Below are 18,529 nucleotides of genomic sequence, written 5' to 3' on the forward strand. Positions count from 1 at the left end.
TACTTTCTAAGTAAAATAAACTGATAAGGGCAGGGCTAGAGGCCATGTGTTTTAGGATTAGCTTTGGCACATAGTCCAGGTCTTTACTGAACAAATGAATCCTTCTTGATGGGTCATTTGGAGTCTCTATGACTGTGGCAGATGCATCAGCATTGAGCAGAAGGAAAGCTGTCACTGGGCTTTGAGAGGAGTATTATTAGCACAATAGGGCAATGGTTTCATGGTGGTCTGGGAAGCTGAGGAAGTGATGTGGTGCCTACAGTGACAGGGAGTGGAATCTCCAGAAGGGCCATGGCAATATAGGCAGAGAGGGTCACTTCGTCGTCCACTCCACCCTGTAAGTACAAGGGAGGGAAAGAGAGATTATTTCCACTTCAGGAAACCTTTTGAAGATATCTCCTCTCCTCATGGTCAGTCCTTTCTCTTGCATGGTCCCTGGGAAGTTCTCATATACATCTCTCCCCACCGTACAAAGTGCTACTCTCAACTGAGATTCCATTTCTTTTACCTCAGTGGTACGTGGGTTTATTCTCCCACCCTAACCTTCTCCCGTACTTCCTAGTCCTTTCCTTTAGGAATTCGTATGTGCCTCCTTCTTATGTGCCTTCACCCTTGGACAGGTTGCCATGGAATAGTGAGGTCAGGAGGTTCAGACTAGCTTACAAAAGCAATCACCTTAATGGCACTGTTGAGCAGTGACCCAGAACTCCTGAAACAGCCATCACCCTTCTGCTTCTCAGAGAGCCAGGTAAGGGCTTGGGTAATGTGGGCTGCATCAATGAAGATGAAGGCTCGAGGCTGGGCGAAGGTCTTGAGAACAAAGGCTGTGAGCTTGATGGAGGAGGAAGAGTGGGCTGATGAGGCCATTTGTTTTCATGCAGCACATTCAGTGCCCAGGCTTCACGGGGACCCCTCCACACTCGTGAGTCAGTATGAGGGGTTCGGAGTGCTTAGAGCTGGGGAATCTGTCTTTGTTCCTCCAGGACAAAGTGGTTTCAAGTGGTCCTTACTACCTTGTTCACGTTCTCATTGCTTCAAGGATTCAGGCTTCATCTTCCTTATTCAGGTGATTGACTCAGACATTTGCACTCTCATGCTAGGTTTTCTCCCTCTCTCTGATTTTCTATTGTAGATGAGACAAACCTTCTTTTCTGCCATCCCTGATATATGGACTAACCTCTTGGTGATGTTTCCATCTTCAAAAAGTGAAATACTCCCCCCTGAACCTTCCTTCCCTCTCCTTCCACCAACTGCCTTTTCATTAATTACCTCTCTTTTCATTAATTGCCTGTGTGTTTTGTCTCAGAGGAACAGCACTTTTTGATACAGGGTTGTGTAAAGAATGGCAGCAGTTTTTCTAGTCTCAGTTTCTATCATCTCTGGGTACTGGAAAATAACTTAAGGTGGTCAGATTTTTTTTTTACTTATGATGGTATTAGACATGAGAAAGTACATCTTAATTACTGTGTTGAATCAAAAATGCATTTGGGAGTCAAGGTAGATAAACCTTGAGACAAGTCCCAACTCTGCCATTTATTATTTGTGCCACCAAGAAACATTTACTTAACAACACTAGGTATAAATTTCTACCTTTATAAAATGAGGTTCATAATATCTAAGTTGTAGGGTTTCCATGAGGAATAAGAGTGGCTATGCTTGTGCAAAGTTTGTCCTATAGGACCTTTTCTTACCAAGTGTTGCCTTCCTTTGTGACATGTTGGTTCCCAAAGGCACTATAGGAGCCACCTCTGTGTTTGTAGTTCAGCTGCCTCTGATAACCTGGAACGGAAGGTTTCAGATGGCGCGTGAAGTAGCAGTGGCACATCAGAGAAAGAGGATTCCCAAATGGGCAAGCTGATGCCCCTGACGTGCCCTGGCCTCTCAGGCACAAAGGACCCACCAACAGCACTGCTCTTCATGCCCAGTGGATGTCACGCCTGTTTGTGGAGAGAACACCTACAATAATAAAGTGGACTCACCAGCATTGAGATGGCCAATGGCCTTGGATTTGACCTCCTGAGTCAGTTGTTGGGTTTCATTCAGATATTTCAGTACATAGATATTAGGAGCAAACAGGACCATGTTCTGTTCTCCACAGCCATAGGGCATCTGGAGAAGGTTTTGTGTGTGTTTTTTGGCAGAACCTAGTATGTCACCTGGAAATGAAAGATGAGATGTCAGAACAAGGAATTATAACTTGAATGTTGGATCAGATATGCTGGAAACCAAGTAGCAACTGAGGAAAATATAGAGGTATGAGAAAGAAGTTGAAAAGCTGAAGTGCAGTTAAAAGCTATATTTGAAAAAAGTAGGGGGAATGGCAGTGGTGGTTGTCCCACGTTCTCCAGGGACTGAGTGACTCAGTCACCCAAAACAGAGAAAGAGGCTCTGGCTGATTCTTTCACTACCTTTGGTGGGAGATTCAGGGACAATTTTTCAGATACCCCAACATCTAGATACACAAACAAATCAGATACAAAGAGGATTATGTGTGATGTCTACTTTTCTGGAAAGTTCTAGGGCCAGTGGTTTTGGGAATGCATCTTAAACTTGGACTTGTTACTTCCTCAGAAAATGTCCCTGACTTTAATATTGCAAATTTACATTTCCTGGTACTGGGTGGCTTGCCAAGCTATGTCTTATCCACTTTTATTATCCATAACATTGGATTGCACAGCAGCCATCTAAAAGAAGGCTCTGAGTTTTCTCTGATATATGATTATTTTTATCGAAGCCTTCTCTTTTTTTTTTTTTTTAAACGCATTGTTTACTCTGTTTATTTATTTATTTATTTATTTATGGCTGTGTTGGGTCTTCATTTCTGTGTGAGGGCTTTCTCTAGTTGCGGCAAGCGGGGGCCACTCTTCATCGCGGTGCGCGGGCCTCTCACTATCGCGGCCTCTCTTGTTGCGGAGCACAGGCTCCAGACGCGCAGGCTCAGTAACTGTGGCCATGGGCCTAGTTGCTCCGTGGCATGTGAGATCTTCCCAGACCAGGGCTCGAACCCGTGTGCCCTGCATTGGCAGGCAGATTCTCAACCACTGTGCCACCAGGGAAGCCCTCGAAGCCTTCTTAAAATGTTTTATAGCCATATGAAGATAATGCATTGTTTGGCCTCAAGTTTTAGCTGACGTATGAATAGACACCCAGCATGTAAGAATAACTAAACAGATAAACTAAATATGGTTCTTTGCTGTTCTAGGGTAATTCTTTCTGTTGCTGTGATATCAGTAGTGGCTACTCAAGGATATTACTTTCATGGAAGTCCTTGTTATGGGTGTGTGTGGCAGGGGTGCTAGGTAGATTAGTTTGTAATGATGAAGCCTCAGAAAACCAAAACTGACCAGGTAGTAAGAATATATCCTTTATATTCTACTCTCAGGAATTTCAGAGAAAAACAAATCTCATTAATCTCCAGTGACTCCCTTCAATACCTTCCACCTTTCACACAAAAACTCTTTATAACTTTCAATAATTGTAGAAACAATTTTCTCAAATTTCTACTTGTAAATATGATGCTAGTTTGTCACTTGTGGCAAAGTCATTTACTTTATCTCACCTCTGCTCTTTAAAGTTTCTTTTTTTTTTTTTAACATCTTTATTGGAGTATAATTGCTTTACAATGGTGTGTTAGTTTCTGCTTTATAACAAAGTGAATCAGTTATACATATACATATGTTCCCATATCTCTTCCCTCTTACGTCTCCCTCCCTCCCACCCTCCCTATCCCACCCCTCTAGGTGGTCACAAAGCACCGAGCTGATCTCCCTGTGCTATGCGGCTGCTTCCCACTAGCCATCTATTTTACATTTGGTAGTGTATATATGTACATGCCACTCTCTCACCCTGTCACATCTTACCCCTCCCCCTCCCCATATCCTCAAGTCCATTCTCTAGTAGGTCTGTGTCTTTATTCCCGTCTTGCCACTAGGTTCTTCATGACCTTTTTTTTTCTTTTTCCTTAGATTCCATATATATGTGTTAGCATACTGTATTTGTTTTTCTCTTTCTGACTTACTTCACTCTGTATGGCAGATTCTAACTCCATCCACCTCACTACAAATACCTCCATTTCATTTCTTTTTATGGCTGAGCAATATTCCATTGTATATATGTGCCACATCTTCTTTATCCATTCGTCCGATGATGGACACTTAGGTTGCTTCCATGTCCTGGCTATTGTAATTAGAGCTGCAATGAACATTTTGGTACATGACTCTTTTTGAATTATGGTTTTCTCAGGGTATATGCCCAGTAGTGGGATTGCTGGGTCGTATGGTAGTTCTATTTGTAGTTTTTTCAGGAACCTCCATACTGTTCTCCATAGTGGCTGTATCAATTTACATTCCCACCAACAGTGCAAGAGTGTTCCCTTTTCTCCACACCCTCTCCAGCATTTATTGTTTGTAGATTTTTGGATGATGGCCATTCTGACCGGTGTGAGATGATATCTCATTGTAGTTTTGATTTGCATTTCTCTAATGATTAATGATGTTGAGCATTCTTTCATGTGTCTGTTGGCAATCTGTATATCTTCTTTGGAGAAATGTCTATTTAGGTCTTCTGCCCGTTTTTGGATTGGGTTGTTTGTTTTGTTATTGAGCTGCATGAGCTGCTTGTAAATCTTGGAGATTAATCCTTTGTCAGTTGCTTCATTTGCAAATATTTTCTCCCATTCTGAGGGTTGTCTTTTAGTCTTGTTTATGGTTTCCTTTGCTGTGCAAAAGCTTTTAAGTTTCATTAGGTCCCATTTGTTTATTTGTGTTTTTATTTCCATTTCTCTAGGAGTTGGGTCAAAAAGGATCTTGCTGTGATTTATGTCATAGAGTGTTCTGCCTATGTTTTCCTCTAAGAGTTTGATAGTGTCTGCCCTTACATTTAGGTCTTTAATCCATTTTGAGTTTATTTTTGTGTATGGTGTTAGGGAGTGTTCTAATTTCATTCTTTTACATGGACCTGTCCAGTTCTACCAGCACCACTTATTGAAGAGGCTGTCTTTTCTCCACTGTATATGCTTGCCTCCTTTATCAAAGATAAGGTGACCATATGTGCGTGGGTTTATCTCTGGGCTTTCTATCCTTTTCCATTGATCTATGTTTCTGTTTTTGTGCCAGTACCATACTGTCTTGATTACTGTAGCTTTGTAGTATAGTCTGAAGTCCGGGAGCCTGATTTCTCCAGCTCCATTTTTCGTTCTCAAGCTTGCTTTGGCTATTCGGGGTCTTTGGTGTCTCCATACAAATCGTGAAATTTTTTGTTCTCGTTCTGTGAAAAATGCCAGTGGTAGTTTGATAGGGATTGCATTGAATCTGTAGATTGCTTTGGGTAGTAGAGTCATTTTCACAATGTTGATTCTTCCAATCCAAGAACATGGTATATCTCTCCATCTATTTGTATCATCTTTAATTTCTTTCATCAGTGTCTTATAATTTTCTGCATACAGGTCTTTTTTCTCCTTAGGTAGGTTTATTCCTAGATATTTTATTCTTTTTGTTGCAATGGTAAATGGGAGTGTTTCCTTAATTTCACTTTCAGATTTTTCATCATTAGTGTATAGGAATGCAAGAGATTTCTGTGCATTAATTTTGTATCCTGCTACTTTACCAAATTCATTGATTAGCTCTAGGAGTTTTCTGGTAGCATCTTTAGGATTCTCTATGTATAGTATCATGTCATCTGCAAACAGTGACAGCTTTACTTCTTCTTTTCCGATTTGGATTCCTTTTATTTCTTTTTCTTCTCTGATTGCTGTGGCTAAAACTTCCAAAACTATGTTGAATAATAGTGGTGAGAGTGGGCAACCTTGTCTTGTTCTTGATCTTAGTGGAAATGGTTTCAGTTTTTCACCATTGAGGATGATGTTGGCTGTGGGTTTGTCATATATAGCCTTTATCATGTTGAGGAAAGTTCCCTCTATGCCTACTTTCTGCAGGGCTTTTATCATAAATGGGTGTTGAATTTTGTCGAAAGCTTTTTCTGCATCTATTGAGATGATCATATGGTTTTTCGCCTTCAATTTGTTAATATGGTGTATCACGTTGATTGATTTGCATATATTGAAGAATCCTTGCATTCCTGGAATAAACCGCACTTGATCATGGTGTATGATCCTTTTAATGTGCTGTTGGATTCTGTTTGCTAGTATTTTGTTGAGGATTTTTGCATGTATGTTCATCAGTGATATTGGCCTGTAGTTTTGTTTCTTTGTGACATCTTTGTCTGGTTTTGGTATCAGGGTGATGGTGGCCTCGTAGAATGAGTTGGGGAGCGTTCCTCCCTCTGCAATATTTTGGAAGAGTTTGAGAAGGATAGGTGTTAGCTCTTCTCTAAATGTTTGATAGAATTCGCCTGTGAAGCCATCTGGTCCTGGGCTTTTGTTTGTTGGAAGATTTTTAATCACAGTTTCAATTTCAGTGCTTGTGATTGGTCTGTTCATATTTTCTATTTCTTCCTGGTTCAGTCTCGGCAGGTTGTGCATTTCTAAGAATTTGTCCATTTCCTCCAGGTTGTCCATTTTATTGGCATAGAGTTGCTTGTAGTAATCTCTCATGATCATTTGTATTTCTGCAGTGTCAGTTGTTACTTCTCCTTTTTCATTTCTAATTCTATTGATTTGAGTCTTCTCCCTTTTTTTCTTGATGAATCTGGCTAATGGTTTATGAATTTTGTTTATCTTCTCAAAGAACCAGCTTTTAGTTTTATTGATCTTTGGTATTATTTCCTTCATTTCTTTTTCATTTATTTCTGATCTGATCTTTATGATTTCTTTCCTTCTGCTAACTTTGGGGTTTTTTTGTTCTTCTTTCTCTAATTGCTTTAGGTGCAAGTTAGGTTGTTTATTCAAGATATTTCCTGTTTCTTGAGGTAGGCTTGTATTGCTATAAACTTCCCTCTTAGAACTGCTTTTGCTGCATCCCATAGGTTTTGGGTCGTCGTGTCTCCATTGTCATTTGTTTCTAGGTATTTTTTGATTTCCCCTTTGATTTCTTCAGTGATCACTTCTTTATTAAGTGGTGTATTGTGTAGCCTCCACGTGTTTGAATTTTTTACAGATCTTTTCCTGTAATTGATATCTAATTTCATAGCGTTATGGTCGGAAAAGATACTTGATACGATTTCAATTTTCTTAAATTTGCCAAGGCTTGATTTGTGACCCAAGATATGATCTATCCTGGAGAATGTTCCATGAGCACTTGAGAAAAATGTGTATTCTGTTGTTTTTGGGTGGAATGTCCTATAAGTATCAATTAAGTCCATCTTGTTTAATGTATCATTTAAAGCTTGTGTTTCCTTATTTATTTTCATTTTGGATGATCTGTCCATTGGTGAAAGTGGGGTGTTAAAGTCCCCTACTATGATTGTGTTACTGTTGATTTCCCCTTTTATGACTGTTAGTATTTGCCTTATGTATTGAGGTGCTCCTATGTTGGGTGCATATTTACAATTGTTATATCTTCTTCTTGAATTGATCCCTTGATCATTATATAGTGTCCTTCTTTGTCTCTTGTAATAGTCTTTATTTTAAAGGCTATTTTGTCTGATATGAGAATTGCTACTCCAGCTTTCTTCAGATTTCCATTTGCATGGAATATCTTTTTCCATCCCCTCACTTTCAGTCTGTATGTGTCCCTAGGTCTGAAGTGGGTCTCTTGTGGACAGCATATATATGGGTCTTGTTTTTGTATCCATTCAGCCAGTCTGTGTCTTTTGGTGGGAGCATTTAATCCATTTACATTTAAGGTAATTATCGATATGTATGTTCCTATTCCCATTGTCTTAAATGTTTTGGGTTTGTTATTGTAGGTGTTTTCCTTCTCTTGTGTTTCTTGCCTAGAGAAGTTCCTTTAGCATTTGTTGTAAAGCTGGTTTGGTGGTGCTGAATTCTCTTAACTTTTGCTTGTCTGTAAAGGTTTTAATTTCTCCATCAAATCTGAATGAGATCCTTGCTGGGTAGAGTAATCTTGGTTGTAGGTTTTTCTCCTTCATCACTTTAAATATGTTCTGCCACTCCCTTCTGGCTTACAGAGCTCCTGCTGAAAGATCAGCTGTTAACCTTATGGGGATTCCCTTGTGTGTTATTTGTTGTTTTTCCCTTGCTGCTTTTAATATGTTTTCTTTATATTTAATTTTTGATAGTTTGATTAATATGTGTCTTGGCATGTTTCTCCTTGGATTTATCCTGTATGGGACTCTCTGTGCTTCCAGGACTTGATTAACTATTTCCTTTCCCATATTAGGGAAGTTTTCAACTATAATCTCTTCAAATATTTTCTCAGTCCCTTTCTTTTTCTCTTCTTCTTCTGGGACCCCTATAATTCGAATGTTGGTGCATTTAATGTTGTCCCAGAGGTCTCTGAGACTGTCCTCAGTTCTTTTCATTCTTTTTTCTTTATTCTGCTCTGCAGTAGTTATTTCCACTATTTTATATTCCGGGTCACTTATCCGTTCTTCTGCCTCAGTTATTCTGCTATTGATCCCGTCTAGAATATTTTTAATTTCATTTATTGTGTTTTTCATCGTTGCTTGGTTCCTCTTTAGTTCTTCTATGTGCTTGTTAAATGTTTCTTGCATTTTTTCTATTCTGTTTCCAAGATTTTGGATCATCTTTACTATCATTATTCTGAATTCTTTTTCAGGTAGACTGCCTATTTCCTCTTCATTTGTTAGGTCTGGTGTGTTTTTACCTTGCTCCTTCATCTGCTGTGTGTTTTTCTGTCTTCTCATTTTGCTTATCTTACTGTGTTTGGGGTCTCCTTTTTGCAGGCTGCAGGTTCGTAGTTCCTGTTGTTTTTGGTATCTGTCCCCAGTGGCTAAGGTTGGTTCAGTGGGTTGTGTAGGCTTCCTGGTGGAGGGGACTAGTGCCTGTGTTCTGGTGGATGAGGCTGGATCTTGTCTTTCTGGTGGGCAAGTCCACGTCTGGTGGTGTGTTTTGGGGTGTCTGTGGCCTTACTATGATTTTAGGCAGCCTCTCTGCTAATGGATGGGGCTGTGTTCCTGTCTTGCTAGTTGTTTGGCATAGGGTGTCCAGCACCGTAGCTTGCTGGTCATTGAGTGAAGCTGGGTCTTGGTGTTGAGATAGAGATCTCTGGGAGATTTTCATCGTTTGGTATTACGTGGAGCTGGGAGGTCTCTTGTGGACCAGTGTCCTGAAGTTGGGTCTCCCACCTCAGAGGCACAGCCCTGATGCCTGGCTGGAGCACCAAGAGCCTTTCATCCACACAGCTCAGAATAAAAGGGAGAAAAAATAGAAAGCAAAAAAAAGAAAGAGGATAAAATAAAATAAAGATAAAATAAAGTTATTAAAATAAAAAAATAAAAAATAATTATTAAGAAAAAAAGAAAAAAATTTTAAAGTTAAAAACAAAAACAAACAAATAAAAAAAGGGACGGACAGAACCCTAGGACAAATGGTGAAAGCAAAGCTATACAGACAAAACCTCACACAGAAGCATACACATACACACTCACAAAAAGAGGAAAAGGGGAAAAAATAATATATCTTGCTCCCAAAGTGCACCTCCTCAATTTGGGATGATTCGTTGTCTATTCAGGTATTTGATAGATGCAGGTACATCAAGTTGTTTGTGGAGCTTTAATCTGCTGCTTCTGAGGCTGCTGGGAGAAATTTCCCTTTCTCTTCTTTGTTCGAACAGCTCCTGGGTTTCAGCTTTGGATATGGACCCGCCTCTGCGTGTAGGGCGCCTGAGGGCGTCTGTTCTTTGCTCAGACAGGACGGAGTTAAAGGAGCAGCTGCTTCGGGGGCTCTGGCTCACTCAGGCCGCGGGGAGGGAGGGGTACGGAGGAGGCGGGGCGAGCCTGCGGCGTCAGAGGCCGGCGTGACGTTGCACCAGCCTGAGGCGCGCCGCGCGTTCTCCCGGGGAAGTTGTCGCTGGATCACAGGAGCCTGGCAGTGGCGGGCTGCACTGGCTCCCGGGAGGGGGGCTGTGGAGAGTGACCTGTGCTCGCATACAGGCTTCTTGGTGGCGGCAGCAGCAGCCTTAGCGTCTCATGCCCGTCTCTGGGGTCCGCACTGATAGCCGCGGCTCGCGCCCATCTCTGGAGCTCGTTTAGGTGGCGCTCTGAATCCCCTCTCCTCGCGCACCAGGAAATGAAGAGGCAAGAAAAAGTCTCTTGCCTGTTTGGCAGCTCCAGACCTTTTCCTGGACTCCCTCCCGCCTAGCTGTGGCGCACTAGGCCCCTTCAGCCTGTGTTCACGCCGCCAACCCCAGTCCTCTCCCTGCGATCCGACCGAAGCCCGAGCCTCAGCTCCCAGCCCCGCCCGCCCCGGCAGGTGAGCAGACAAGCCTCTCGGGCTGGTGAGTGCTGCTCGGCGCCGAGCCTCTGTGCGGGAATCTCTCCGCTTTGCCCTCCACACCCCTGTGGCTGCGCTCTCCTCCGTGGCTCCGAAGCTTCCCCTCTCCGCCACCCGCAGTGTCCACCTGCGAAGGGGCTTCCTAGTGTGTGGACACCTTTCCTCCTTCACAGCTCCCTCCCACTGGTGCGGGTCCCGTCCTTATTCTTTTGTCTCTGTTGTTTCTTTTTTCTTTTGCCCTACCCAGGTACGTGGGGAGTTTCTTGCCTTTTGGGAGGTCTGACGTCTTCTGCCAGCGTTCAGTGGGTGTTCTGTAGGAGCTGTTCCACGTGTAGATGTATTTCTGATGTATCTGTGGGGAGGAAGGTGATCTCCGTGTCTTACTCTTCCGCCATCTTCTCCTAGCCTCTCGGTAGGATATCTTTAATTGTACTTTATAGAGTAAGTATTCTTTCTCGTTGTATAGATTGGCAGGTACTGAATTCAATATTTCTTCTTAGACTTAAGCTTCTTATTCACTGGATTTTAGTTTAATTTTCAGAATAGTAAATATGTTCAAACAGTTCAATAGTCAAATAATTTTAAATGGTATTCTCTAAGTGGTCTCCTTCCCATCCTTGAAGACTTCCACTTACTTTACACTGTTTCTGTAGGAAGGTAAATACTTTCTTAGTAGCTTTTTTTTTTTTTTTTCTGGTGGGTATCATTCTAGTTTTAGTTTATGTAAGTGCAAAAAGAAAAAACAAAGGACATGCTATTTCTGCTCCCACCCTTTTATTATAATATGAGTCCATAATATGTACCCTGTTCTTAGCTCTACCGTTTTCTCTTAACAGTATAATCCTGGGGATATTTCTTTAATGATACATAGAGTGCTTCCTCATTCTGTTTCCAGCCACATATTTTGCCATCATTTAGATGTTTCCTATATATTCTGAATTCTTGTGACCTCTTTCATACAGTAAACTGTCATACTCTAATCTTCCAGGGTTAACTTTTGATTTATCATGGGGTTTAAATAAATATAAAAGTTATTTATTCTTGCAAGGTGGATCAAGTATTCTATTTCTTTCTCTTTGAATTCCTGCCATAACCACCCAATTTCCCTGAGGCACGGGGTTGCCTCTGACCAACTCACTCAGGGTGGGGAAGGATGAGTTTGGTGATGAGGCACATGTGAGAAAATGCAAGCATATAGCACCTTATTATTTTTAAAAATAAAATATAAAACTCTATATAAACTGACCCCTGAACATCTCTATCTCATTTACTGTCATGTCTCCACATCCTTTTACAGAAAGAGTAAATCTCAATTCACAAAATTCGATGTAGTCAAGATATGTCACTCTTTAAAATTCTACCCATACCAGTAGACTGGTGGCAAATCCATTTTCAATTATAATTAGACCTTTCCCCAGGGTAAAGAACACAATGTGAAAATTCATGGCTCAAGAGGATGCACGGGTCCAGGTCTCCCTAGTCACAAAAATAGTGTCCAAAATCTTACAATACAAATGAAAGAAAAATGAAGCAAATTATAAATGAATTCTTAGAGAGTGCTTGATAATTACCAGAATATCAGAACTTGGATGTGGTACGTCAAAACTTGAGAAGGTCACTGTGCCTGGAGTCCATCTTGGTAATAAATAGTTTGCAGTACTTATCATGTAGTATTATAATAAGGCAAATATGTATCTTTTTCTTTTACTCTGCAGTGTAATTTCTCTAAGGAAGGAATCCCATTTTATTGAATTCTGTATCATAGCATGGAATATAGTGCCTGACACACAGGAAGTAATCAGTAAAGGTTTCTGGAATGAATCTTGGTCCAGGGAGACACAATGATTGATTTGCAACAAGTATACTCTTCAAGTACATTTGCAGTCATGATTTGCAATGAACAAAGAAAAAAGGACTAGAACTAACTGATAGAATTTATTTTAATCCTGTTAGTTTATTTCCTTTCGTCATACCCCTAATTTTTTTTATATTTCATGCCCTGGATGGATGCTTAATTGATACTAATTATAACATTTATTCAGCTCTGAAATATGTTTTTTTCTTGGCTTTCTTGTCTGAAGTGGGCTGGAGAGACAGCATGGTTTGAGGTTATGAGTGTGGACTTGGAAACCAGACCTCTTAGTATTGAATTCTGGTTCAGCCCTTTACTAGCTGAGTAGCTTAGGGCAAGTTACACCTCTCTGTGCCTCACTCTCCTCATTTGTTATAAGAATACCTATTTCATAGAGTTGATATATTAATACCTATGAGGTGCTTAGAGTAGAATCTAGCACAAAGGTGATAACATTTATCTTTTACTTTTGCCTAGCCTGGAGACAGAGCTAAGGGTGCTTGAACTTCAAGTCCTTTAGAGTTCTTAGTTTATAGCATCCAGGCTTCTGTCAGACTCAACCAGATGAAGACTAGGACTCTAGGACTTTTCAGGGACCTTCTCTTCAAACTCCAGAAGCTTCTGCCCCTCCATCCATATAATGGATGATTTTAATACTTAATGCCTCTGAATACCTCCTTGAGTTTGTATCCATCCTTTGGTTCTGGCTCAAAGTTGCAGAAAAAAGATGTAACAGTCCTATTTGGGCTTTGAATCCTATATATTCTTTCTTCTAGGAAAATTCACTTCTACTTGAATCGCCTCTTCAGCATTTTCAATCTGTCATCCTTTCTTGAATCTGAAACCCAAGGTTAACTGACTGATCACTTGTATTGGTCAATGGCAGATTTGGTTCTGAGGTCACATAACTTCCAATTCAGATCAAGTCCCAATTAATTATGCTGCCTCCCAATGTTGGACATATCCAACTTTCTATTTCATATTTCCCTTTAGTGTGGAAAGTCTTTCCTTGTCAAGTCAGCCTTTTATTCTCTCATAAATCCACTCTTTGTCTTTTTCATAGGGTAATTCTATAACCAAACTCACTTTACATGCTCCTAGTACATAATCCAATACTTTCTTCTTTTCCCTGCAACCTCTAAATGAAGCCTACTGTGACCACCACCTCTGTAATGTTTTTCAGTTTTTGAAATCCTTTAGCCCTTGATTGCTATGAATTTTTATCTCAGGAGTCTATTGGGAATCACGTGGAAGTGTAATAAGTGTTTACTGAATAAATGAGTAAACAGTGATATGGGCTGACCAGAGAAAAAGGTTTATTCAACAAGCCTTCAAAGATATAAGAACTCTTTTCTTCCATGGAGACCTGAGTCTGTGGAACAGGGACTCCAGCAAAGCAGTTTTCATTGATGTGGTCTTTAAGCATTTCCAGTGTCTGTGATAGTGGAAAGAATAGACAATTAAGATGGACTTGGGTTTCTGGAACAGTGAATATTCCTTCCTTTAGATTTGGGTAGCATGGTACCTGAGGAAATCCAATTAGTATAGCGGGAAATGAGATCCATTACTTAAAATTATCTAATGTGCAATTCTGTGAACTGAGGTCTGACTATCAGGGGCCCTTTCCCAATAAATGTATTTTTCTATAATAAGTTGCACTGTGAACAGTATGATGTCTATGAGAAATATTTAGCCAGAATTTTATGGAGGAGATTTGAGGGACAGGCCAAAGGGGTTCTGACTCCATCTGGAAGGAGTATGAATTGCTTACCTTTGCTGCAAGGAGCATTGTACTCAGCAATGGCAAACTCATCTGAATAAAAACAAAAATAGTCAGGAGAAGTGAGAGGGAAAGCGAACATCTATGTTACAGGTCAGTGAAAGAATCTTTATTGTGGGAAGAATTGTATCGGAAACCTCAGCATCATTCATTTGATGTGCTGCTTTCTGTCTTATATTTTCAAATATTGTATGTTATGCTTTCCTTTACCCTAAACTCCTGAAGGGTAAGAGTACAGATGTTATACTTATTTAAATTTCATATTGTCCTACAGTTGATTTTATCTGAAGAAAAGGGAACTAAATATCTTACAGGTGCTTTGTATTAGTAATAATATATTTATATCAGACTTGATAGAGACAAAATGAAGTGATGAGAGTGATTAGTGTAATGAATTGCCCCAACACATCTCTCAAATCTAAATTTCTGTGATCAGGTATTTAATTTCTGTGTGGACTTTACTTTCACTCACCTGTCTCATAATAATCATAGATTTTCACTATGGCTGGTTTCAGATCCCTTACTGGGATGTCTTGCAGAACCGTGAAGGACAAGCTCAGGGTCTGATTTGTCACCTATAAAGCAAAAGGGAATTAAATGACTCTCCAGGGAGCTTTCCTGTATCTTCTTTGAGTGAATTTAAGTATTCATCTATTTTGGGGAAAAACTTTTTGTCAACTAACAGGGTACTTAAATTGGGCCAAAAGCTCTCAGAGTAGGTGAAAACTTCCCCAAATTGTTTCTTAAATAACTAAAACTATTCATATATTCCCATCAATGTGAGTGCGTGGCTCTGTTCCTAGGGGGTGAATGAGGCAGGCTTTTTATTGTTTGAATAGCTATGTTTAGTTTTAAGTATCAGAGATTCAGTACAGCTTCACTACTCTATCTTGTAGAAATACTTGTGTCGACTCAAAAAGGAATATAAAAGGTGGATCACTGCAGCCTATGTTTCATAAAATTTGTAAACTATAATATCCGTCAATATAGTAATGAATAAACTATGCAACAACACACAACTATAAAATCAGATTGGTTTATTGGTGCACTGATCTTGTTTTATGGTCTAAGTCCTTGCTGAGATTGATAGCATATTCCCCTTTTGTCTTTTTGATGTGCTGTTGATATAATAATTGACTAATCCCAATGGTTACTTCCTTATATGTATCTTCAAAATAACTTGTGCATAACATAATGAGCACCTTTTGTGGAGAATTTCTTGCTTATGGGGTCCTAGAAATATTCATATCCCAATATTATAACAAGTCATTTCTTCCCATAGTCCCAGATGAAATATAAATAGAGAAGGAGAGGAGAATATTCTCTGGACCTAATGTTAGAATTCTCAAATTTTTAGCGTGGAGGTGATGTCTCCAAAATGCCTTCACTCACTTCCCAGGTAGCTCATTATCCATATTTTTTTTGGATAGAATGGCAGGGCTCTCACCTTATCCAGGTAAATCAAAACATGGTTGTTGCTGACTTCTGTTCGGCTCACGTGGTCAGATGTTTCAAGCTGAAGAAAATTAAGACATCACAAATGTTAATAAACAGAAGAAAACCCTGGGGAACCAGAGAAAAGAAGAATATTTATTACCAAATTAAGCCTGAGGGTAAAATTTCTTCAAATGCTTTTTGTAAGCAAAGGCAATAATGTGGCAGAATTAAAAATGAAAGATAATTGGGATGCAGGGTTTAACATTAGTACGACACAGGACCTATGTGTAAATTGATTTATTTGAAGAAAAGGGAACTAAATGCCCTAAACTTGGAAATTACCCATATTTCAAGGTTCAATTCACATTCCATTCCTTTATGAAGGAGGTTTTTGGTTTTTTACTTTTTTTGCTTATTCTAACTTGTAGCAATCTCAGTTTCCTCTGTACTTCTGTAATAGTTCTAGTTTATGTCAATCAATCTTTCTCATATTTTTTCACTAGTTCATGTGTGTATGCTTTATCTTCTGAAGATTCTAAGCTCCATTAAAGCAGTAGCCTGCTGACAATTTTTTCCCAGTAGATGTGGCTCCTAGCAAAGTGCTGTTCATGACAAGAGATAGACCGTTGCTGTGGGTGTCCCTAAAGCAGTGGACAGGAAGGCTGCTGGAGCTGGCACGGTCACCAGGTCTGCGCAGAGAGTTCAGAAGGCTAAATGAATATGATCCCTAATACCTGCCACCCCAGTTTGATCAATGGTGGAAGCCCCGTCTCAAAACCGTCTGAATTGACCATTGAACTTAGTAGTGAAAGACTGGTTAATGATAACAATGTATCGTAAAAGTAGAAGAAAAGGAGAATGTTTTATGGATCATTTGTTTTTCTGTGGGCGGCAGTTTTGAGTTATTAGTTTTTTAAATTAGTATTTTTATTAATACCTTAATGGAAACTTGACCAAAAGTCCATCATAAAATTTTGAGACCCATTTAAACAAAGTTAAATGAGAAAACAAACAAACAAACCCCCATATAAACGTGCTAAATTATATTTCTGCTTTTGGAGACAGTCATGTCTTGGATAGAAGTTCATTTAATAGTATTTTTTTATTAATGTTGTCTAAGTCTAGAGATACATAAAACATTTAATAAAATAGGGTCTCCTGGGCTTATAGTAAACCTACCATTTTCACTGTTGGTTTCAAGGGAATGAAGCCAGATACCATTTTCACGTCAGCAATCACCATGTTGGAGGCTGGACGGCTTCCGGTGTAACTAAAGATCCAGAGAAGAAAGGAATTAGGATTTTCTGTGTTATTAAATATTTTTTTTCGATGTCCACAGTAAGCACTCAATAGCCCTGAAAAGTACCAGAAGTCTTCCTAAATTTCCTACCAAGTAGCTCAAAAAACTGGCTGTGCATTAGAATCTTCAGGGGAGCCTGTTAAAGCCACAGAGACCAGGCCTATACTCTAGACCTGATGAATCAGAATTTCATGGGTGTGAACTCTGAGGATCTCCATTTTAAGAAAGCTCTGTAAGTGATGCTTAGCTGGGCATGAGACTGCTAAGCTATCCCAGTTATTTGTTACATATACTTTGTCTTTTTTCCTGAATAGTATCCCCAACCAGGTTATAATATTCTTGAGGACAGATACAAATAGCCCTGTAGGTATTTGAATATGGCTGCTTATGTATGTATTTTCCCCAAAATTGATTATTTTATATATAATCTGAGACTTAATTATTACCAGGAGGAATTCTAACTAGAGAGTCACTACTTCCTTCTATTCGTGCTTTTCAAGAAGTCTCCACCTCTGTCCCAGATAAAGCAAGAATAATATAGGATTTCATTACAATAGAATGAAATCAGGATGATTAATTACATTAGAATAAAGTCAGGAATTCAGGTTAGAGGTTCTTTATTTATTATTGAGGGGAATTAATAAGCTGTAAATAATGAGACTAGACAGTAATAGATCCTAGAGTTGGGGGATGTACAATGTAAGCCCCAACACTGAGAAATTCTGTGTCAACACAAGAACACGTTGCTTTTTCAATAAAGGTAGAACAAACATTCACTGTCACCCTACTCTGCTTAATGCGGAGTTCCAGTAAGAAGATTGGTTGTTATACCCAGAATTGCATGATGCAATCAGAGATCTTACCTGACTCTCAGTGAGATTTGGAAGCTGGTGTGAGCTTTGGGTCCATCACAAGTTTGGGGCAGAGTCTGCACCTCCAAAGCAAATGGGAACTCTTCCTTTTTCGGGAGAATATTGTATTTCAAAGATGTCTGTGGAACAGACAAAAATCTGTGATTTTTCCCTTGTCCAGGATTCCTCCCAACTTCCTCAACTCTTTCTTTGATTTGCCCCATCATTTGCTGCGTTAGGCCTTCTCAGTGACAATGTTACTCTGGACCTTTTGTCCCCACCTGCCCCTGGAATCTCACCTGGAGGTAAACACATCCTTCTCCTGTCGTTGTCATGCTGTACTCTCCGGGCACCTCTGGCAATGAAACCTGCTGTAGTAACAGGAGGTTGCTGTTGTCCACTCGGAATTTTGTGGAAAATGTCCCTGAAGATTGGATGGTCACCTGTGCAGCCTTCCCAGTCCTGGTGAAAGTGGCTGCTCCATATTTGGACAAAGCATGGAGAGCCACCACAGTGTCCTGGAAGAGACAGGTGAGGGAACCCACTTAGGCATGATAACCCTTTGAAGACCCAAAGGCCCATGTTAGCTGCCACAAAAAGGGCTTTGATTTCCTATTTCCTGTTTCCCTCACTGCTTAAATATTGGGGTTCTCATTTCGAGATTGATTATAATCCTTAGATAGATGATAGAACCATACCCTTCACATATCTGCCTTGGACTATATGCTTTAGAAATTTATTTCTCAGAAAATCAATTCTCTTCTCTCTATAAATATATGTGAGGTATGCAATGTGGAGAATATATATGAATGGGAATTATTTATTAGCATTAGCTATTTGCCTAAGATGTCTTTCTTGACAACTGTGGTCATATCTGTTACCACCCAACCGAAGTTCAGTTTGGCTCTCACCCCAAGCTACACTCTGCTCTGCTGCTGAGGTCAGTGCCCTGAGAAAACCCAGGGTCCTTTGCAGCCATGATCAGGGTCATGCTTCA

At 40.0% G+C, this 18,529-nt stretch overlaps 3 protein-coding genes across 5 annotated transcripts in view; 1 reads left to right on the plus strand and 2 right to left on the minus strand.

Annotated features, from left to right (window-relative positions):
• LOC137775236 (alpha-2-macroglobulin-like) overlaps positions 1-11,589 on the minus strand; it is a 31,313-nt gene extending 19,724 nt beyond the window's left edge. The window contains 6 exon segments of the mRNA XM_068560910.1: positions 261-335; positions 676-831; positions 1,682-1,779; positions 1,980-2,156; positions 2,369-2,452; positions 11,559-11,589. Coding sequence (XP_068417011.1) covers positions 261-335; positions 676-831; positions 1,682-1,779; positions 1,980-2,156; positions 2,369-2,452; positions 11,559-11,589 — 621 coding nt within the window.
• The window catches only part of KLRG1 (killer cell lectin like receptor G1), a 181,243-nt gene that overhangs the window by 57,705 nt on the left and 105,009 nt on the right, over positions 1-18,529 (plus strand). The gene's annotated exons all lie outside the window — the stretch shown is intronic.
• Positions 13,464-18,529, minus strand: part of A2M (alpha-2-macroglobulin) — a 40,572-nt gene continuing 35,506 nt past the window's right edge. The window contains exons 30-36 of the mRNA XM_068559603.1: positions 17,832-18,050; positions 17,545-17,672; positions 16,561-16,651; positions 15,392-15,460; positions 14,417-14,519; positions 13,936-13,977; positions 13,464-13,599 (exon numbers count right to left, since the gene is read on the minus strand). Of these exons, the coding sequence (XP_068415704.1) occupies positions 13,583-13,599; positions 13,936-13,977; positions 14,417-14,519; positions 15,392-15,460; positions 16,561-16,651; positions 17,545-17,672; positions 17,832-18,050 (669 nt within the window). The 3' untranslated portion in view covers positions 13,464-13,582. The remainder of the gene's footprint in view (positions 13,600-13,935; positions 13,978-14,416; positions 14,520-15,391; positions 15,461-16,560; positions 16,652-17,544; positions 17,673-17,831; positions 18,051-18,529) is intronic.

This window comes from Eschrichtius robustus, chromosome 13 (genome assembly GCF_028021215.1).
Source record: "Eschrichtius robustus isolate mEscRob2 chromosome 13, mEscRob2.pri, whole genome shotgun sequence".
Taxonomy (NCBI): Eukaryota; Metazoa; Chordata; class Mammalia; order Artiodactyla; family Eschrichtiidae; genus Eschrichtius; species Eschrichtius robustus.